The following is a 23436-nucleotide window of genomic DNA, read 5'->3' on the forward strand; positions in this document are numbered from 1 at the left end:
CGTTTTACACCCCAACATCCCCCAAGAAGAAAAACTGTCACTTCAAAATACCTTTCAGTCTTTAGTATTGATACTTTAAAAGTTGTTTCCTACTGAGTACTGTGTATCTGCGCTTAGCTGGGGTATGAACGAGTAGGGAAGACATTTCGCTCACCCTAGAGTGCTCACACATGCTCACTCACAGCTCACACATGCTCACTCGCAGCTCACACATGCTCACTCACAGCTCACACATGCTCACTCACAGCTCACACATGCTCACTCGCAGCTCACACATGCTCACTCGCAGCTCACACATGCTCACTCGCAGCTCACACATGCTCACTCACAGCTCACACATGCTCACTCACAGCTCTCATTTCTGAAGATCGCGGTGTTGCCTCGGGACTTGCTGAGGGAAATGCCCAAGCTAGGGAAGTTCTACAAATGCACGGAAGCCTGCGCGCACGACGTCCCCGAGGGCTGTTGCTTTATGGAGCCTTGGGAACAGCATGTTCGCGATACCCAGCGTGTACCTTTTCCATAGGTCAGTGGGAAAAGCACAGAAATGCCTAGAGGAGATTTTAACAAACCCAAAGCCCCAGCGTGTTCCTGGAGTGCACTCCTGTGTCTCAGGGTATCGAGTCCTCAACATTCCCAATACTGACTGTGCAGAGGACAGATGACGTTCCTAAGAATGACGAACTTGAAGGGAAACAAAGACCTGGCATCTGTCAGATTATACAGGCTCTCGGAAATCTACGCTCTCAAGCCCAGTTCATCCCCTGTAAACTTCGCTGCGCACAGGCCGTGGGGTGACGGCAAGCTTCTACCAGCTTCCACGTCAACGGGTCCAACAGGTCACTGCAGTTTCCGGGCCGGTTGGACGCTGCTCCTCAATACAGGTGCGCAGACCGGCTTGGCAGAACAGGTTCTCAGACGAAGGGAGCCACCGGATACTTCCTAATTTCTAATCAACAAAAAGAAGGAAACAAGCTCTCTTGGTTGGGAGCTCAGAATTCAAAGTCACGTCTGAAACGCAGGGCCACTGCTCAGAGGATCAGGCCCCAGAAGGGGTATCCTAGAGCGGGAAGGGGCCTGGGCGCCCATCCCGACCAGCTCCGGCCACAGGGAGGGGAACCGGGCTCGGAGCGAAGATCAAGGCGGAGATCTACGGCCAGGGCCCTGCAGCCAAGGCCTCGAGCCCCAGCAGCCTAGAGCGCCCGCAGGCCCGGCCTCCGGCGACAGCGGTCGGCAGAGGAGCTCTTCAAAGAGCAAATCACTCAGATTCCAGAATCCGTCAGAACGTGGAAGTCCCGAGGCGGGGAAAGGACTGGTAGCCCGTCCTTACCAGGCGGGGCTCCGTCAGGGAGGCAGCAGGGAGGAAGGTACCAAGTCAGGGAGGGGCCGGGAAGGCCCACCTGAAGCCCTTCATTCCGGGCGCGGGTCGGAGCCCGCCGGAGGCGCCCAGGTGGCCCGCGGCCCGGCAGGTGGCTGGGGGAGGTGGGAGTGCGGTTGGCCGGGCCTCGCCTCCTGCCGCGGACGCCCTAAAGGACAAGCGAGGTTCTCACCTGGCCAGTGGCTTGGAAGACCTGCGGGCAGAGCCCGGGGAGCGGGGAGCGGGGAGCGGAGCACCTGCGCGCGCCCTCCAGGGTGCCCCAGGCCCGCAGACCTGCCACCTCCGCCGGGAAGCGCGGCTGCTGCTTTCCGTCCGTTCGCAAATCCCCCGCGAATGTCTCGTGACACCCTAACCAGAGGCGACAGGAAAGGGCGGCTGGCAAACAGCCCCGCCTAGCCCGGCTGACACCACTGCCAGACCACCCCGCGCCCCAACGCTCGCTGGAACTCGAGGACAAGCGGCGGGCGTGCCTGTGCCTGGGGTTCTCCGCTTCTGCTCAGCAGCGGGTCTAGCTACTGAGGCTCTAAACAGAAGTCATCATATTGTCCGACTTGGTTTTATTTTATTTATTTTAAAGATTTATTTATTCACGAGAGAGAGAGAGAGAGAGAGAGAGGAGGAGGAGGGAGAAGCAGGCTCCCCTCGGCGTGAGCTCAAGAGCCGCTCGCTGCACCGACTGGGCCAGCCCCGCGCCCCACCGACTTCTTTAGGAGAAGACTTGGCTGCCGAGCTCTGGGGGTCGGGGGCGAGCTGAGAGTGTTTTCGTGCTGCGGAAGGTGAGCCCTTGGGGGCTCCCACCAGGAGCTGCTGGAACAGTGAGCGACCCCCCTCTAGGCCCGGTCGCAGCTCATCTCCTTCGTTCTCTGCTCTTACTTGTACATTCTATTAAGTGCAGTGACGGTAACAGCACCTGACGCCTTCGTTCTCTGAAAGCTGCAAGCGCGGCCGTGTTAAGAGCTGGGACCTGCAAACTCCAGGAACTCAGAGACCACGATGGCGATGGCGACAGCTTAAAAAAGCCACTTCCTGTCAGTCTTGGCAACGGGAATAGAAATATTCTTCTTTCATAACACAATTTCTGCCGGTTTGAAATTTAAAAAAAAAAAAGGAAAAAACGAATGAGCACAGGTGGCACCTAGTCTACTACATCCAATATTAAAATGTATTATGAGGGGCGCCTGGGTGGCTCAGCAGCTGAGCGTCTGCCTTCCGCTCAGGGCATGATCCCAGGGTCCTGGGATCAAGTCCCACGTCAGCTCCCCACAGGGAGCCTGCTTCTCCCTCTGCCTGTGTCTTGGCCTCTCTCTTTTTCTGTCTCTCATGAATAAATAAGATCTTAAAAAAAATAAAATGTATTATGAAATTAAACCATTATGGAAAAATGAACTGCATGAAACGGCAGTGAAAAAGCTTAGTGGATGAGAATATATTTCAGAACTGGCTCCTCAATCATATGGAAACGATGTGGTGCTGCTTGTCAGCAGAGGGAAGGCACAGTACTCAATAAAGGCTGCCACCCTCCCCTCTGTGGCATTTCCTACAATCACCTTAGCTATCCATAGGTTTCTAAGAAACAAAACATTTTTTCTTGATTTGTACGTTCTAATAAATCGCTCTAGAAATGGTTTAAGACCCTGTAAAATCCTGACCATCAAAAGCCATTATAAACACAAACTTCTTTCACCAGTGTGGCCCAACCAAGGTTGACGGTATTGGTTTGGTCCCTCACTCCCCAGCTCATGGCTTCCGAGTCGGGCCACTTTATATCCTCAGGCTGGGCACCCCCTGGCTCCGCTTCCTAATGGGGACAGAAAGGTGGAAACGAGATCTGAAGGTCACCCTCTGAAAGAGGTGGATGCCACCTTGGTCTCTTGCCTTGGCTCTGGTGCCATCTTGTCTTTCCAGCTCGGAGAGATGAACAATCCTGGTATTTTCTTGGTTGTTTTTTTGAAAAAAAAAAAAAAAAAAAAAAAATCTTGGAAGTTGTTTTTTTTCCCTGTCAGAATTTTTTTTTTTCCATTTAGCTTAGAATTGTTTCTTCTATCATCCAGTTATTTTATGACCTACATTTTATTCTGGGTTCTATGAATCTTACAAAATAATATCTGATTAAAATCTGAGATTAGGATCAAATTTATTGGAGGTAGGCTAAAGTAAGCAGGATCAATTTTATGTTATCAATATCCCAAAGGCTCTCTTCAACATCTAGAAAACACCTTCTGAAGTTTGCAGGATTTAATAAAGGGAGCGGGGTGAGTCCTGGCAGGATATCCTGGCCCCAGAGGCTTCCCCATGCCCCCAATCTGCCCATCTCCATCTCTTCCTACCTTTTCTTTCTTCGTGTCTTCAGCCTCTCCTTCTGTGAGGACAGTTAGGATGGCCAAGGCCTGCACTAAGTACTCTTGTGGTTTCTCAGGTGGCTTCCTTTCCTAAACTCCCACAGAAATTCAGCAGCTTGTAAGTTTTTTACTCTTCAGAAAAGAAGGGTCTGTATTCGGGGCACAATGTCAGACACATCGAGTGGGCTCAGGAAATGCCCACTGCAGACGTTTCCAAAGCTGACCATGTCACAGGTTCACCAGGCAAGTGAAACAAATGTGGATTAAAACCTTGTTAGGGGGGCAGTCCAGGGCGTGGTCCTGGAGACCCAGGATCGAGTCCCACGTCAGGCTCCCTGCATGGAGCCTGCTTCTCCCTCTGCCTGTGTCTCTGCCTATGTGTGTCTCTCATGAATAAATAAATAAAATCTTTTAAAAAAAAGTGAACCTTAAAAAAAAACAAAAAAAAAAAACCTCTGTTAGGGGAATTGGGAGTCTTGCCAGTGCTGATGTAATAAAAAGAAACTTAACCACATCTGCATTAAAGGAACCAGTTAGCGGTGGGAGATGAGCCTGGTGAGGGTGTTCAAAGGAAGTCCTCAGTCTCCACTGATGACACACGAGGGACACCATAACCCAGCACACAACAAAAACACCAGTGTTCTGCCTCGGCAGGAACAGGGTGCCCCAGATAAAGACCTGGTGTGACGTCAACAGGGTAGGAACAGTAACAACACCGACACTTGGATTAAATTAGTTCTTTATGTTTACAATTCATACCCCGGAAAGCCTACTGAGTAGGATTTCACGAAGGCATTGAGGACACAGAGCTTCTTAAAATATTTCTCCCCTTCTCTCCATATTTTTACTCCGCAAGCTAGACTTGACAATTCATTCTCAGTTAAAAAAAAAAAAAAAAAAAGTCTAAACAAAATAAAAATTCCTGACATGGAGTTCTGTAACAAATTGCTAACAATTCAAGTGCTCCAATTTCGGTTAGCACCGAGAATTAGTTTGGTTCTAGTTTGGTTCGTTTTGCAAAGGGAAGGATGCGTCAAGGAAAGGGGCAGGTAGGGCAGCATCAGATTTTCAGGCCAGCTGGACTGTTTCACCTCCCTTCAGGGAGCACCAAAGCCTCCCACCAGCTTCAAGATCCAGTCACTTCCCGTGACTTTGGTTCCCAACGTCCTCAGGGTACTGGTGGTGCGGGGCTCTGTCCCCACAGAACAGCCGCCTGGCCGGACAGGAGAGGCGGCGCTTACAGCTTGAGCTCTCGGTCTGGCTTCATGCTAAAGGGCTCCAGCCTCTCCCCCTCGGGCAGCATGCTGTTGAGCCGCTCCATCAGGGGCACCGTCTGGTCAATGCCCATCTGGATGCGGCGGAGGATGGCGGACATCTCGTTGACTTTCTGGATCTGCTCCGCATATTTGGCGTATCGTTTCTGGCGCTCTTGCATGAAGCTAAAGAGAGTTTCTACAGACAAATCCATCTGTAGAGGGAGAAGAGAAGGGAAACACATTAAACCTGGTTGAACCAAGTCCTCTCAAGAGGACAGGTGTGCAGCATGAGCCCCATAGGCCAAGTGGAAGCTGCCCGCTTACAGGAAGTGCTGGTGGATTCAAAAAAGACCCTCATGAGCACAGCGTTATCAACTGCTGCCCCACGATCATCGTTGGAGGGGGCCTGAGACATGGCTATTTCTGGCTCTGTTTTGGGCATGTGAGCCACTTATACCTTGCTGAGACCCTCAGATTGTTCTCTCCCTACATAAAGAATCCTGGGCTTGGAAATGTGACCAGGGTTTGAAATGTGGCTCTGCCACTTGAGTTGATAATACTTATCCTTTCTGTCTCAGGGTCCACGTGTGCAAAAACCACAAATCTGGGGGCTCAGTTGGTTAAGTGTCTGCCTTTGGCTCAGGTCACGATCTCGGGGTCCTGGGATCAAGTCCCACATTGGGCTCCCTGCTCAGCGGGGAGTCTGCTTCACCCTCTCCCTCTGGCTGCTGCTCCTCCCTGCTTGTGTGTACGCTCTCAAATAAATAATATAAAACCTTAAAAAGCAAACAAATAGGGAATGGATTCCCAAACTATAGGGCTGCTGTGAGGATGGAATGAGACAACACATCCAGTGCAGGAGCTGGCATGGCTCCGAGGTGCTCCACAACATGTGTCATCCTTTCCTCTCTTCCTTGAACGGCCGCGGGGTGGCAGCCACTGGGGGAGAACTGCAGGGGACAGGGTGGCTTTCTCTGACAACCAAGGCTCACATCCATATGGTGGACCATACTGCTGTGAGGCAAACTCTCACAGAGACGGTGCTATGGGGCACTCTCTCCCCCGGTTAAACAAACTTAGGCTCTGCACTCCCGTTTTGTCACTATTTCCTTCCCCTGGTGAAATTCTTTGGAAGCTGTCACCTGGATAAAAATAGGGGGAGGAAAAAAAAAATAGGGGGAGGGTACCTCCAGCCTGTCAGGTGCTTTTACCCCCACCCCCCTCCTTGTAGGGAAGCCACAAGCTGCTAAGACTCCCAATTTCTACCCTGAAACTTAGTTCAGATGCTACTTCAGCCCCTTGTTCTTGCCTACTCCAGGACACGTCCCTTGCCCACCCCCAGCCTCATGCAAAGGGCTGGCACCTGATGCACGTTACCAGAGCCTACAGAAATGGTGTGAGGAAAACCAAACCATGGGGTGCCTGGGTGGCTCAGTCAGTTAAGCATCCAGTCTTGGCTTTGGCTCAGATCATGATCGCAGGGTCATGAGATTGAGCCCTGAGTTGGGCTCTGTGCTGGGTGTGGAGCCTGCTAGAGATTCTCTCTCCTCCTCTCGCTCTGCCCCTCCCCTTTCTCTAAAAAACAAAACAAAACAAAACAGAACCAAACCAAACCAACACGAGGAAGCCAAAGCCAGTCCCAAGAAAAAAATAACCAGTTCTATTTTTATACTGTGTTTGTTGGCGGGGGGAGGGGAGGGTGCCGTGGAGAGGTGAATGGTAAGGGAGGTGTTAGAAGAACTCAATGTGTTTTTTTTCTATGTTGGTTCTTTCCTCACTTGTTTTGAAATGCTCAGGGGACAAAAAAAAACAGCAAGCGGGAGATGTGGGAGGGAGGGAAACAACCACCTCCCAATACCGTGGAAACAATTTCTACCTTCAGATGGTTCTCTGCAGCCCTGTTCAGCACTTTGAAGGCAGTGGGCCAGTAGATTATAGCGTTCCTAAGAGTCAACCACCGGGCCTTTTCAGGATGGTAATTCAATCCAGCACCTAGAAACACTTCACCTTCCAAAAGACAGTGGATGACGTGGGAGCTCCTCCTAAGAACCAGCAGAACTCATTGACTGCCTGCTCCAGCATTTGGAACCATCTTGAGTCACCACATCTCACTTGGTGGGGGCGTCCTCGTTCTCCCCACACCCAACTCTACTAGACTAGACAAACACCTGTGAAGTTTATCTGAAATGGCCTCCAAGACTCTAACTTATTATGTCTTAGGCCCTCGGCAATCAACCACTTCTGCCCACCCCACCCCCCACCCCCCGATTTATAATAGATCAGACAGTGGCATTTGTTCAAATGACCTACACCTGCCCACAGATTTCCACATCCGACTGGGGCCCATGTTTGATGTATTCAGAGCTTTTGTCCAAAGCCATGTCATGTTTAGTGCCTAGGTGGCCACACATAATTCAAGCATGCTGTTCATACACGCTGACAGCTAAGTATGTCTCTCAAGAGTCAATTCCATGACAGTCCATGGAGGAAAAAAACCACAGAAGAGGAAACCTGAAGCAGAGTGACCTGCTAGGTCTCACAGTGACAGAACCAAAACCTGAACCCAGACCTCCTCAGTCAAGCATCTTCCTTTCATCAGTATTCCCTAAGCAAGAGAGTGTACCAATAGTTGGGCATGAGATATTACTTGATGCATGGCATGACATCAAAGAACATTGAATCATGTGATGGAAACATTAATGTCTTTCAAATCCTTCCTCCTCCTTTCTGACTGCTGCAAGGAAAGCGTCACATTGGTGCAAGTAAGACTTTAGCTGGGAGAGTGTAATAAAACTGGTGATGCCTCTTTCTCATGTCCCTGCCCTTTACTCCCCCCCCCTACTTTTTTTTTTTTTTTTTTAAGATTTCATTTATTTTATTCATGAGACGCACAGAGAGACAGGCAGAGACATAGGCAGAGGGAGAAGCAGAACTCGATCCCAGGACCCCGGGATCACAACCTGAGCCAAAGGCAGATGCTCAACCACTGAGCCACTCAGGTACCCCAGAGCCCTTCTTTCTTTCTTGAGGCAACACTGCTGCTGATCCCTAAAGCCTACCTTTGTGTGTACCCATATGCCTTCGTGTGAAGCCATGTGTGTAGACTTACTCCAGCACATCTGAACAGACTTTAAGGCAGTAAGTCAGTATCTAATGCAATTCTGAATCTACCATTTTGACAATCTGGAATATATCCTTATTCACCTTTACTGGTTCTATTTTTGGCACAAAGATTCTAATAAGGAAACATATAATATAGTCAACAGACAGATATTAAGTGCTACTATGTGCCATATCATATGCAAGGTCCTGAGGGCATAGATATTGAGAACCACACTATTTGAACTCCACACAGCTTATTGTGTATGTTGACATGACTTTTGTTTTCCACTGTCTTTACATAGCTTTGCAATTCCAGAAAACTCAGGCCCAGAAAGGGAAATGTTGCAAAGAGCTTTGTTTCAGGGACTTTCAGAGAACCATTTAAGTGAAAAAACTATTAGATTTTTTCCAATAGAAAATGACTGTTTATTTTCCACAACTCTTGCCTCAAAACCCACGCCTTGCTCTGACCACATGACTCGGTTCTAGTCAGTGGTACGCATATGTGGAAGTCTCTCATGGCAGCTTCTGGGTATCTTCTTGAAGACTCAGCTGGCACACACTCTCTGCTCCTTCTTCATCCCTTCCCTCTCTCTGATCCTGCTGGAATGCAGACACAGCCCTCTTAGACCACAGGAATAAGTAAGGTCACATCCTAGGGCTGGTAGAGAAGTGAGCTAGAAGTAGTCTAGGTCTTTGAGGACTTCTGTGGATGAGAGTAGTACCATGCCTGGGAGAGAAGAAGAAATTTCCATTCTGTATATGCCGCTGTAATTTTGGCATTACATTAGCTGAATACTGAGAGAAATGAATGACCCCAAATGTTACTCTACACAGGCATATACTGTCTCTGATGTTGGTACATCTCAAAGGACAAGCGAAAAAGAAGGTGAAATTATTTGTGGGTGTAACTGTAGGCTTTATTAAGATATTAGTTATCTATAGAATGTGCTCAAACTTGTTTGAAATACCTTAATTGGACAGTATAGCCTATTTGCCCATCTGGGCAGTCCACTGCCAAAAAACAGATCTAAAATATTAGCAAATCAAACCCAGTAATATATAAAAAGGAAAATACAGCATAACCAAGTGAGGATGCAAGCTTTTTCAGCATCTGAAAAAAAATAATTTGCCATTTCAACAGAGTAAGGGTTAGAAGTTATGTAATCATCTCAGTAGATGCAGAAAAACATTTGACAAATTCAATTATGAAAAATTTTGAAAACTTGGAACAGAAGGAAACTTCCTCAACCTGATAAAGGGCACTTATGAAAAACCTACAGCTAACATCACAGTAGTAAAAGATACTTCTCTAATAAGGAACAAGGCAAGGTTTTTCACTCTCATCACTTCTACTCAACACTATCCTAGGGATCCCTGGGTGGCGCAGCGGTTTGGCGCCTGCCTTTGGCCCAGGGCGTGATCCTGGAGACCCAGGATCGAATCCCACATCGGGCTCCCGGTACATGGAGCCTGCTTCTCCCTCTGCCTGTGTCTCTGCCTCTCTCTCTCTCTCTCTCTCTCTGTGACTATCATAAATAAATAAAAATAAGAATAAAATAAAAAAAAAACACTATCCTAGAAATCTTAGTGCAATAAATCAATAAAAGGCACAGGAACTAGAGAGGAATACATAAAAGGGTCTTCATCTGTAGATGACAGGACAGTGTACTTAGAAAAATCACCAAAAACTAATAAAACTAACAAATGAGTTTATCTGTAATGTTTCAAGATACATGGCTAATATACAAAAATCAATTGTATTTCTATATACTTGCAACAAACAACTGGACAATAAAATTTAAGAATACTACTTACAATTGCATCCAACAATTACTTAGGGAAAAATTCAACAAAATATCCATAAGACGTGTACACTGATAATACAAAACTCTTCTGTGAAAAATTAAAGGTAATCTCAAAAAATGGGTAAGTATACCATGTTCGTGGAATGCAAGATTCAATATTATTAAGATGTCATTCTTGCCAAATTGATCTTTAGAGTCAACTGCAACCTGAATCAAAATTCTAGAAGGAATTTTTTTTTAAATTTTTTATTTATTTATGATAGTCACAGAGAGAGAGAGAGGCAGAGACACAGGCAGAGGGAGAAGCAGGCTCCATGCACCAGGAGCCCGATGTGGGATTCGATCCCAGGTCTCCAGGATCGCGCCCTGGGCCAAAGGCAGGCGCCAAACCGCTGCGCCACCCAGGGATCCCTAGAAGGAATTTTTTCCAGGAATTTGATAAGCTGATCCCAAGTACACAAAATGACCAAAAGAATTTTGGGAAACAACACAAAATAAAACAAACAAAAAAACCCCAAAGTTTGAAGACTTGTAGTACTTGATTTCAAGACAGTATAAAGCATAATAATCAGAACAGTGTGATATTAGCATAGAAACAGACCTATAGATCAATGAAACTGACAGAGAGTACAGAAATAGATCTAAGCATAATATAGTTACTTGATTTTTTTTACAATATTTCCAAGGCAGTTCAGTGGGGAAAATAAAGTTTTTCAATAATTTGTGTTAGAAGAACTAGATATCCATATGGGGAAAAAAAATAAATCTGGACCCCTACGCTTTACCTCATATACAAAAATTAACATGAAATGGATCACAGACCTAAACATAATAGCTAAAACTATAAAACTTCTAAAAAGAAAACAGGAGAAAAACCTTTGCTATCTTGGGGTAGGCAAAGATTTCTTGGATAGGTCCAGAGAACATATAATCATAAAAGAAAAAAGGGGTTAAATTGATCTTCATCAAAATTTAAAAAAAATTTTTAGAAAGACATCACTAAGAAAAAACACAAGCCAGAGACTACAAGAAAATATTTATAATATATATATCTGATAATAGACATATCTAGAATATGTAAAGAACTCTTACAACCCAGTATTGAGGAAAAACTCCAGGGACACTTGGATGGCTCAGTCATTTGAGTGTCCGACTAGTGATTTTGGCTCAGGTAATGATCTCAGGGTCATGAGATCGAGCCCAGTGTTGAGCCCAGCATTGGGCTCTACATTCAGCAGGGAGTCTTTCTCCCTCTGCCCCTCCCCCTGCTCATGTACATACTCTCCCTCTCTCAAACAAAAAATAAATAAATCTTTGAAAAAAAAATCCAAATTTGGGATCCTTTGAAGAGTATTGCTCAGGGGCTTTTGTCTCACTAAAGCACTAACTGAATTTCTAAGTAAAAGAAATCAGCTTTTAAGATCTTTAAAAGGAGAATTAAGTCCAGGAAAGTAAGCCTCCAACTGATCAGTTGAACATCAACTGAGTTTATTAAAAAGAAAGGTAGGGGGAGAGGGAGCTGGTGAAGAACCCTCCAGGAGATCATCTGGAAATGGAATCTGACCCTCTTGGGACAAAGAATTCAAAGAGCGTACGAGTAAAACTTTTCTGAAGATTGCACCTATGGGCACTATTAAGTAAACTGGACTACAGATCAGGAGAAAAAAAAGGCACCTAGCTGACTCAGTTGGTCAAGCATGTGACTCTTAATCTCAGGGTTATGAGTTCAAGTCCCACACTGAGTCCAGAGATTACTTAAAATCTTAAGGAAAAAAAAAAGGAAAGAAAAAAAAGAGTAGCTAGGTGTTAAGTAAACAGTTGTCTCAATAGAACTCCCTTCCTGAAGCTCTGACATAGTGTGGTAGGAAAATAATTCTACAGTTCTCAAATCACTCTGGAGGCTTCTAGCTCATAACCATATTAACCTAAATCTTCATCCCTTGTCTTTAGATAGTTACTGCTGCCAAATGAGAAGTGGCTATTATGATGTTGCACACTGAACCTCGGGGAGACTTATTTCATGGAAACTCCCATCTTGAATGAGCTGGAATGGCAGAAAAGGACTCCATTACTTTGAGACCCATCAGCTTAAATTCTCAATAGTTCACTTCCCAAAGGTTTAGCCAGAGCTTTTACCTCAGGTGTGAACTGTTCAGACCCTCCAAATGATGTGTAGACATCTGAAGGCATTCCTAAGCTCAAAGTGAGAGTCACTCTGAGAGGAGCAGGCTTCTATGGAAGCAATACAACAAACAAAAAATTAACATGAGGCTGGGTAATCGTTCTAGATTTACAATCAGCTATATATACCTTGCAGAGGAAGGCAGTGGTGTCAGAACTGGGTTAAAATTTTGGTTCTGCATAGGACTGATTACCTTCCCTTTTTTTTTTTTTTTTTTAAAGTAACCTCCATGCTCAATGTGGGGCCTGAATTCATGACCCCGAGGAGCAAGGGTCACAGGCTCTACTAACTAAGCCAGTCAGCCACCCCTACCTTTGTGAATTTGAACCAGTCACTTACCCTCTTTCGAGCCTCAGCTTCTTCACCCTTAAATTAGGCATAATGACAGTACCAATTTCAGAAGGCTGATGTGAGGAGTAACGAGATAACATGTACAGAAGGCCTATAATAGCCCCTAGAAAAACAGAGCGCCATAAATTATAACATATATGTGAACTGAAATAGAAACTAGGTCTTAAAACTCCTTTGACATGACGAATGGAAAAACAAGGTAAGAAATTCAGTAAAGTGCAGGGGAAAAAATGACATTTTGAGGCATTCAAATTGACACAATGTATCTTTGTTGTAAAGGCGGGAGAGCTTATTGTTATGTCTCATCTCTATTACATTAACTATCTCCAAGGCTTACACAATCACTCAGATGACAATTTACCATTGTGTTTTTTGCTGACATGTTTTTTGTTTTAAACTTCTGCTACTGAAAAATCTTACAACGGAGCCACATTACTCATCTCGTAGTTTCCTGACACAAACATTTCACACCACATAATAACTAAAATCATTATTCACCTACAAGTCTTTCCATGTGTTTTTGATTTATATGTTCAGCCATGAGAATGAGTAACTCCTACCAATGTCTGTGATAAAATAAAATGATAAAAATATATAGGTATATATGCATGCATATATATTTTTTCAAAAAATATTTTGAAAGCAAGCAGAAGAGCTTTAATAAATAGTATCTTCTCCAACAGGAGTCCATTCCTTCAAAAAAATTTTGTTACATAAGATAGGGGTGCTCTTGGCTGGCTCAGTTGGTAGACTGTGCAACTCTTGATCTTGGGTTGTAGGTTCAAGCCTCACAATGGGTATAGAGAATGCTTAAAAATGAAATCTTTAAAAAAATTTTTTCTGATAAAATAAGCTTTGATGCTGGGTTGGCACAAGGTGGGTCATCCTATGTAAGATATCTAAATGCTTGATGTAATTTCCTTTTCAAAGTAATGATAATCTTTTCAAAGTAGTGGCACATACTACAAAGGCCTATAGTTTTAAGTTTGATGTATAATACAGTAAGAGCTTCACAAAGATACGGTACATCTTCTAAATTCTAAAATCTTAATTGTAGATATGTACAAGATGGTCAAAAGTAGTTTACTTATTCACAGGTCAAAAGAAAAATGAATGGGGAAATTGTGTACCACAGTTAACAAAACTCAAGTTTATATGATCAATAGACTCTTGCTTTTCCTATCTCTTAGTGACTTAAGTTTTTTAAAAAATGTTAAAAGAGACTGCTTAAGAACTCAATTAAAACTATATTTAAAAAAAAAGTCACGCATCTTTCCCACCCTTTAAAAGTACTGTTTAGCTTTTAATGTGATAATGTCTCTCAGTTAACGTAAGTCTCAATGTCAATTTTTATTTGGTCTCAATAAATAGTTCGCTTTCTTTTAGAACTTATTCTACATTTAAGTTTCTGTTTCCCAAGGAGGTCAATTACAGAACATGGGGGTGGGAAGCAGAGGCCACACAGGGCTAAGGGCCGTCTTGGTCTCTTCCCACATTCCAAATCCAGCCCCAGCTTTGTTCTTCCTTTGGACAGACATCCGTCTTCGGAAATGCTTCAGTGTTTTACATAAAGCTTCACCCTCTTCCATATTCTAAAAGTCAGAACTACCAATTCCTCTCATTGGAGAGCATTCTCATAGCTGTATAAATTAGTACTGTCCCTAGGGCAAAATCTGCTGTTGCAAATTCGTTTCTCCAAAGAAGATATACAAATGGACAATAAGTACATGAAAAGATGTTCCCCATCATTAGTCATCAGGGAACTGGAAATCAAAACCATAAGGAGATACTATTTACACTTACTAGGATGGCTAAAATAAAATGGCAGACAGTAGTGAGGACGTGGAGAAACGAAAATCCTCGTGCACTGCTAGTGGTCACAGAAAATGGTATAGTGCTTCAAAAACAGTTTGGCAGTTTCCCAAAAAGTTAAATTTAGAAGTACCATTTATTTTTTTCTCTTTTTTAAGATTTTATTTATTTATTCATGAGAGACACACATAGAGAGAGGCAGAGACACAGGCAGAGGGAGAAGCAGGCTCCATGCAGGGAGCCTGATGTGGGATTTGATCCCGGGACTCCAGGATCACATCCTGGGCCGAAGGCAGGCTCCAAACCACTGAGCCACCTGGGGATCCCCTGGAAGTGCCATTTAATTCAGCAATTTTACTCCTAGGTATATGCCCAAGAGAACAAAAACATAGGTTCATGCAAAAACTTGCACACAAATGTTCATGGCAATATTACTCATGATAGATAAAAAGCACAAACACCCCAAATGTCCATTAATGGATGCATGGATAAACAAAATGTATATCCCTACAATGGAATATTATTGAGCCATAAAAAGGGCACACAATACTGATCTGAGCTACAAATGCAATGAGCCTTGAAAACATCATGCTAAGTGAAAGAAGCTACACACAAAAGGCCACATGTTATATGATTCCATGTAAATGAAATGCCTAGAACATGCAATCCAGAAAGACAGAAAGTAGATTAGCAGTTGCCAGGAAATAGAGGTTTGGGGGTGACTGCTAACTTATATGGGGTTTCTTTTTAGGGTGATGGGAATATTCTGAAATTACAGGGTGTTAGATGAACAACTTTGTGAGTATACTAAAAACCACTGAACGATATCACTATAAAAGGGTGAGAGGTACCTTTAAATCAAGTTCTCAGCAAACTCCCAGAACCTTCCTTGCTTGTTCTTAAACTGACCCCTTAATGGTCGCATTCTTAATCTTGCTCCTGACTGGAGGCACCTTCTTCTTTTTAAACATTTAAATAAAATTTAAATTCAAGTTTTTATTTAAATAAGTTAACATACAGTGTTGTATTAGTTTCAGGTGTACAATATAGTGATCAGCACTTACATACAACACCTGGTGCTCATCTGGACAAGTGCACTCCTTAACTCCCATCATCCGATTAGTTCATCCTCCTCCCATGCCCCCTCTGGTAACCATCAGTTTGTTCTCTAGAGTTAAGAGTCTGTTTCTTGGTTTGCCTTTCTCTCCCCACCCCCAACTCATTTATTTTGTTTTTTGTTTTTTTTTTTTAATTCCACATGTGAATGAAATCATATGGTATTAGTCTTTCTCTGACTTATTTCACTTAGCTTAATACTCTAGCTCCATCTAAATGTTGTCACAAGTGGCAAGATTTCTTTTTTATGGCTCAGTAATATTCCATTATATATACATACACACACCACATATTCTTTACCCATTCATCAGGTGATGGACACTTGGGTTCTTTCCATAATTTAATGCCTATTATTGATAATGCTCCTATAAACATAGGGATGCATGGATCCCTCTGAATTAGAATTTTTATATTCTTTGGTAAATAACCTAGTAGTGCAATTGCTATATCATAGCATAATTCTATTTTTAACTTCTTGAGGAACCTCCATACTGTTTTTCAGAGTGGCTGCACCAGCTTGCATTCCTTCAACAGCAGAGGCACCTTCTTCTTAAGATCTTTCATCTACTCTCAGAACCTGGTTCTTAGGGTTAGTTGCTCTAGCTTTCACACATCAGTTATCATCTGAATTTGTCTTTGCCTCACATGTTTAGTAGTCTCCACTTCAGAGAGTTGAGTGCCCCTTGCCACCAGTTTGGCATGTTCTGACCAAGCCTCTATCTTCTATATCCCTACCGCATCTTTACTGCTTGATCTCCACTGGGGATTCACAGATTATGAAAGTTCGTGTGTGCTAGGCTGCGACAAAAACTTTTCTGGGTCTACTCCGTATTTTCTTGAGTTTCTCACCCTCCTCCAGATCATCATTCCTACAGAGGATTTGAGACCTCCCTGAGGCAATCTTCTCTAGGATGCCTCTCTCTTGCATAATGGACACACAATGGAAAGATGTTTTCATTAATTATACCATGGGCTAAATGACACCAATTACCACAAATTGGACACTTTGAAGTAATCCTGTTTCCAAAGACAACAGTTTGCAACAGCTTATAAAAGTACACATTTGCCATTTATCTCATATCATACCTTTGGTCTGTAAATCAAACAAGAATGGAAGTTCCTCTCTGGCAAATCTCAATCTACATGATCTATCAAAACCAAAACCTGAAATCCATGCTAGTGGGACTTTCTGTAATATATGTGCATATTAGGATGATTAGGTAGGCCAAATATTCAGTTATTCCCAGTTGTTTTAATTAATGTAATAAAATAACGTTTTATTTGAAAAAATAAACTACTATTCCAACTATTATCCCTTGAGTATCTATTAAATGTTAGGCATTGTTCTATGTACCACACACACATCTTTGTTCCTCATAAAAGTCCTATAGGGAAAATGTTACTCTCTTACTAGAGATGTGGAACTGGAGACACAGAGATCACAAAATGTGCCTAGGGTCACAGAGCCAGTACTAGCAGTGAAGCCAGAATTCAAACCCATGCTTCTCCACCTAATCTTCCCCTATCTTTTCCACAGAGCTAATTAATTTGAATATCAATTCATTTCAGTTAAATACATACCATGCTGAACAATGTCTTCAATATTTTTTTTGAAATCCTTAATGGATGAACTGAAATAGTAATCGTGGATAGCTTTCAAGTGGTGTGAAAGAACACACTTTTGTTTCTACTTTAACTACCAAGATTTATTTTTTTTTAATAACCAAAATAACAAATTGCCAGATATAGCCTGGATATCTACAAAACAAAAACTGAGAGGAGACCAGAGGGAATAAATTTGTCAGCAGATAAACTGAAATGACATTTTCACTGGCAAAGTCTGTTTGCACACTTTGGACAGTGACATGTCCCTTGTACAAGCATTTCATAATCCTTGACATCACCAAGGGGCTTTAACACAGAATGCTGGAGCTAGCTGAAAGGGTCCGTTACAGACAAAGACTACTCCAGAGAGCTCAAGCAGCTTTGCGCGAGCCCACTTGGCTGGTATGGCCAGGGCCAGGGCCAGGTTCCACATCTCCCGGTCACTGCCAACCATCTCAGGAACGAAAGTTGGCCAGTGACATTTCTTTTTCCACAGTTAGTTCTACCTTGTCAAGTGAGTTAAACTGTGTAAAAACTATTACCTAAAGTTTTTCAAGTCACCATTTCTGTCCAAAAAAAAAAAAAAAAAAAAAAAAAAATCTGTTGTTAATGGATGTCAAAGTCAAATCAAACATCTCTACTCCATTAGGAATAGGAACCTGCTCAGGTGGGCTTATGTCTGCAATTAGGAGGTTATCAGTCAAAATTGTGCACATTTTCTACTTCCTTCTGGAATTACGTAAACCTTCCCCGGGTCCTTATTAGTCTGCCATTTCCTGTTGCGAAAGGAACAAACAATGGGCAGACTGTCACCAATGTTTTCATTAATTACAACACAGGCTGAATGGCATTGATTGCCACATAATGGACATTTTGAAGTGACCCTGTTTCCTTTTTTCAAACAATGTATCTAAACGTCTCCTAAAAGCAGCACATTTTATTTGGGTCTCCAAGAGAATTAAGACATACCAGGATCTCAGGAATTTGAATTGCATCACTTTGTTCCAATACTCATTTTATGACTTGCCCAACTTCCCTGACCACCTTCCTACCCTCTGTATTAGGTCTGGGAGGGAAGATAGGAGAAAACTCTCAAGACCTTTAAGCAGTTCCCAATGCTAAATAAATGAAAGTTGGGCCATGACTTCCTCCCTCCATATCCCTCAGAAAAGGGCTAGTGAGTCTCTGAAAGGGAGCAAAGAAAGAAAATGATCAGGGTAAAAAGAAAAGTTTGGGGCAGAAATCCCAGTTCTCCCTCCCCTTGGGAGAGTCTTCCCTGTACATTAAACAAGATAGTAGCTCAGAGCAGACACGATCTGCCTTGAGAAGTCTCTGTTCTGCTTCCTCTCTAGATAGAGCTGCTGCAGTCAGTCCTAGAGGGAGAGTGGGGGGAGCCTCAAACCCCTCAAGCATAGGTCTCCTCTTTGGCTTCCCCACCTGCTCCTCTCCCTGTCCACTCTATTACCAGTCCCGCAAGATACTGGTAAAAGGCTCTCTTCTCAAAAAAGTGATCAGCGGAGAGTGTGGAAAGTTAGCGTCAATGAAGGCAGAGTTGGCATTTTAAATGTGTAAATGTGGGATCTTCAGGGTGATTTTTTTTTTAAGTGTGGCTGCATCCTGTCAGGATTGCTTTTGAAATACAAAGTATAGCATGAAATTATGAAGGGAATATTGTAAAGGAACGCTGTGTCAGGGAAAGCATGTGAGCACTGCACACAAACAAGAGGAGGTGGGAAGTAAAAGCATTGGGATAAAGAATGGAAGAGAAAGAAAGAACAGCAGAAAAAACATGGGTCTTAGATCTGGGAGTCCCAGCTCTATCATTTCACAACTGGGTAACCCTGAATGGTTTAACTTTCAGGTCTTTGAGTGTCAGTTTCTTTTTCTGTCCAATGTAGATGACAGTGCATGTAAAATACCTATTCCACACCTGGCACACGGTCAACATGTAAAAAGTGACAGCTTTATTATTATTACTATTACTACTATGTTGAGAGAGAATCTGGAGAAGCTGTGCTGGTAGATGGAGCAGGTGGATGGTGAAGAAAATCTGGGAGCCACGTCACTAAACTGGACTCCTCTTCCAGGACTAAAGGGAAATAAAAGTAAGTCTTGTATGGACCTAAATGACACATTGAATATTTAAAAGCTGAGCTACAGTGACTAAAACAATGTCAAACTGGGTCATGTGCCCTATACTTCCATTTATGTACCCCAACTGACAACACAATCCCTCTTCTGATTCAGAGTAGAAAACAGATCTTAGAGGTGGTATGGAGGTAAATATTTTACCATCAAAATTCTCTACTCTGCATGTGAAGAAAGAATGCAAGAATACTAAGATATAATAATTTGGTGTATCTCAGCTGATGCCAGTGTGCACGCTCCCAAGCACTATGCTGGATGACCTCGTGGGACCCATAGGAGGCCCCCAGCGTTACCCATGCAGAAGGCTGGGGTGACAACTCAGACCAATACACACATTCACCCAGCAAACACCTCCTGAGCATGGGGGAGAAGTGAGGCAGGGGATCTCTTCTCCCCAGGAAACCAGGAATGCTTCCTGCACAGGCTGTTGGCATAGACTGACAGGATTGCTGGATCCCCCAGGAGGGAAGATGGGAGGACACACAGAGTGGCAGTGGAGACCAGAGAGCAACGTGAACATGGTGGATGTGGGAGGATACGACTGGGACTACTACACGATGGAAAGGCAGATGAGGGAGTGCTCAGAGAGACTCTGGGTCTCAGCAAGGATGAAGAGAGCATGGCTGAGGGGCCTCAGGGGTGGGGTGAGGCCATTCTTAAAACTACACTCTGTGCCACTAATACTCATACACAGCCACATCACTTCCTCCTGGTCCTGCTGCATCTGAGATAATTGTCTTTTACTCCCTAAAATAATCCTTTCATTTACACAGCTCCCTGTAGTCCTGCAGAGTACCTTCACATTCATTATCCCACTTGCTCTGGGCTGCAGGGGGGCTGTCCCCCTTAACTTTCTGTGTAAGCAGTTCCTAGTAATGGTTTGAAATGACTGTAGACAAGTAGAAAGCTCTCCACTCATGTGCAGAATGAACTGTGGGGTAATGCCAGGATGGTATCTAAAGGCTTACAATATTAAAATATAGTCTGTTGGGGTGCCTGGGTGGCTCAGTCGGTTAAGCATCCAATTCTTGATTTCAGCTCAGGTCATGATCTCAGGGTCAGGAGGAAGACTGAGCCTCATATGTTGGTTCTGTGCTCAGAAGGGAGTCTGCCTCTCTCTCTCTCCCTCTGCCCCTAACCCTGCTTGCGCTCGTGCTCCCTCTCTCAAAAATAAATAAATCTTTAAAATATAGTTTGTCAACACGGGCAGAAAAAAGTTAACTGCTGCCTCAAGCTCTAGGAACACATCCTAGAAAATCTTTTGGGAATCCTTGAGACCTGAACGACTTAGCAATATTTTAAAAATGTGGATCTCCAAGTGTCCTCCCAACTAACAACAGAGATAGTAAGTCAGTCTCCAGTTCAGAACATCCAGATAAGTATGACAATGAGCAGACTGTTAATAAGGACAAGAATCTTAGGCAGTGTATCTGTCATTGGTCAAAAAACTTGATAAATTTTAGGTATAGACAGAATTTTGAGGAACAGTCTCCTAGTTCACTCAGTACTAGCCAGATCTTTATTTTAAAAGTTCTTTTTTTAATATTTATTTATTTATTTATTTATTTATTTATTTATTTATTTATTTATTTATTTATGATAGTCACAGAGAGAGAGAGAGAGAGAGAGAGGCAGAGACACAGGCAGAGGGAGAAGCAGGCTCCATGCACCGGGAGCCCGACGTGGGATTCGATTCCGGGTCTCCAGGATCGCGCCCTGGGCCAAAGGCAGGCGCCAAACCACTGCGCCACCCAGGGATCCCCTAAAAGTTCTTTTCTTGAAAGGTTTTCCTGGCCTACACAATCTACAATTTCAATCCCACTAACATTTCAAATCCCTTTTCTTGCTTTATATTTTCATTCTTGGTACTTATCTTACATGCTATAGGTTTTACTTTTTTACCTTTATTGTCTGTTTCCCCAGACATGAGGAAATAATTCTATTTTGTTCAGTGATACATCCTCAACACCTAAAACAGAGCCTGGCACAGAGCTAAATGAGTTCATAAATGAAGTAGACATGTAAAGGCACATACAAACTTCTGAAAGGCAGGTTTTTTTTTTTTTTTAAGATTTTATTTATTTATTCATGAGAGACAGAGAGAGAGAGGCAAGACACGAGGCAGAGAGAGAGAAGCAGGCTCCATGCAGGGAGCCGGATGTGGAACTTGATCCTGGGACTCCAGGATCATGCCCCGGGCTGAAGGCAGGCGCTCAACCGCTGAGCCACTCAGGCATCCCTGAAAGGCATGTTCTTATCTCAGTGAGTCAGAATTCTGCAGCCAGGGAGACAGAACCCTAATAAGACTCATATATTTTGAAGGGGAAAAAAAAGAACAGAGGTAGTCCACGTTGGGAAAAAAGTATGTATGTTCGAGATAGACATATGTCAGACGTTGAAAATAGAATAAAGCAGGCTAAAAACAAATACCACCAATCATCTCATCATTAAAGGGCAACCACAACTAATTGTCATGTTTCCCTTGAATCTTTTTCTTTAAATATATTTAACATAGTTGAAGTCATATTGACTGCATAATGCTGTATTCTGCTTTTTTCACTTAATGTGAAAACCTTAAGCGTTTTCATAGTATAACTTGGTATTCATTGACAGGACTTAGATCAAGTGAAATTTATCATGAAAATTTGCCCTTCTGCATCTCAAATTTGGGCTACAGATCCATCTAGGAATAACAGCTGAAAGAGGACACATGTGTTCAAAGTGTAGCTCAAGATGTAATACAGCCTTGGGTATGCATATAGACTATATTTCCCAGCCTCCTTTGGAGTTAACTGCAGCCAGGAGATTGAGTTCCAGCCAATGATGGGTGACACTTATGGGTTTGGTCCACAGAATCTCCCATCTGTGCTATTCCATTCCCTTTCCTCTTTTACCAAGTGGGTGCCATCAAGAAGTGGTCTTTGGTTGGGTATGGCAGAGCCACAAGATGGGAGGAGACTAAATCCCTGAACTCAAGGCGGGGAGACTCACCTACTAACATCCAGAAACATCCACCCTGAACATGAGCAAGAAATAAGCTTCTGTTGCATTTGAGCCATTACACATTTCTTCATCTATTTATAGCTGCAGTCTAGCTTACCCTACCTAAAACAACTCTCAAACCTTTATTTTCCTTAATAGAATAAAGAAGTTTCTCAGGCACCATGATACTGAAATAATTGAAGAATATATTAAGTCTTTTATCTAGCAAACATTTATTACATGTCTACTATGTGCCAGGCATTGTTCCAAGCACTGGAGCAACATTCAAATTTGATAAAATTCCTGGTTTTTCTTCACTAAAAGAGATACAGGACAGGCAATAGCTTTTCCCAGCTCTATTTCCAGTTCTACACCCCACATGTCCTTAATGATGCTTACTCTCTAGCTTACAGACTGCAATTACTCTGGCATTCCAGGGGTAGCACAAGGGGCCTCTACCATTGCCCACTCTGACAGACTAGAAATGACCTACGGGAGGGAAAGGGACAGGGGCTCTAGTACCTGGCACATGTGGCTAGTACTAGAAAATCTGGCAGCTCCAGGTGTCTAGGGGCATTTCTAGGGCAAGCAAACTATGGGGGAAATAGGGCTGCTGTTCACACATGCTCATATGTCAGTATCCAGAATTAGAATGGAGTTAAATCTTCGAGCAGTCAAATAACTGGGTTTTGCTCCTGCCTCGCCAAAAAATACAAGCCCACATTTCCAAAGGCAAGTAATAAACTAGATTGGGCCCTCTTCCAGGATTTCAGCCTTTTGGCAGGACAGTGCTGGTGCAAAGGAAATGTGGGGCCAGGCCCAAGGAAGTACTGTACGGTATACCTTACAGCCAGACAAACCAGAATAAGCCCAATCCCCCATCTGCATTTCCTGCCACCCAAGGGACCATTTGTATTTCTTACCAAAAAGAAAGGTTGCCCAAAGGACAAGAATGGGGGAGAACTATAAATATATTTTAAGGTCTCAACTTGAAATTTACAACAGAGAAACTTGCAAAACAGAAAGGAAACAAAAAAATTTCTTTTAAATACCCTTGGTATGTTAGCAAACAGAAGCCTAACATCACAATGATCTTGTCAAAATTTGTAATTTTAAGTAAACACTGCCAATCCATTTTATAATTTGACGTCAAAAAAACAGAAAACAGTGTGAGGGTAGGTTTAAAAAGCAGCAATAGGAATCTAACAAGACTGAAATTTAAAGGAGATTCAGTTCAAGGTTGTACAGAATAACAGCCTCACCTGGCCAATGGTCCACATGAACCAAGTTTTTAATTGAAGGAGCTCACAATAAATGCTAATGCCACTTCAGACACTGATTCTCTGTGCAACACTGT

General features: G+C 43.3%; 1 protein-coding gene across 8 annotated transcripts in view; it reads right to left on the reverse strand.

Moving 5' to 3' along the window:
• Nucleotides 1-4439: 4439 nt before the first annotated feature.
• BORCS5 (BLOC-1 related complex subunit 5) overlaps nucleotides 4440-23436 on the reverse strand; it is a 110214-nt gene continuing 91217 nt past the window's right edge. For 5 of the 8 annotated variants that reach the window (XM_025455118.3, XM_025455117.3, XM_025455116.3 and 2 more), the window contains 2 exons: nucleotides 12020-12115; nucleotides 4440-5185 (listed from right to left, as the gene is read on the reverse strand). In XM_025455118.3, the coding sequence (XP_025310903.1) occupies nucleotides 4955-5185; nucleotides 12020-12115 (327 nt within the window). In that variant the 3' untranslated portion in view covers nucleotides 4440-4954. Of the gene's footprint in view, nucleotides 5186-8522; nucleotides 8806-12019; nucleotides 12116-23436 lie in introns of those variants that run through there. The other 3 variants (XM_049102401.1, XM_025455121.3, XM_025455122.3) reach the window with 2 other exon arrangements.

The sequence above is a fragment of the Canis lupus genome, chromosome 27, assembly GCF_003254725.2.
Source record: "Canis lupus dingo isolate Sandy chromosome 27, ASM325472v2, whole genome shotgun sequence".
NCBI classification, from domain to species: Eukaryota; Metazoa; Chordata; class Mammalia; order Carnivora; family Canidae; genus Canis; species Canis lupus.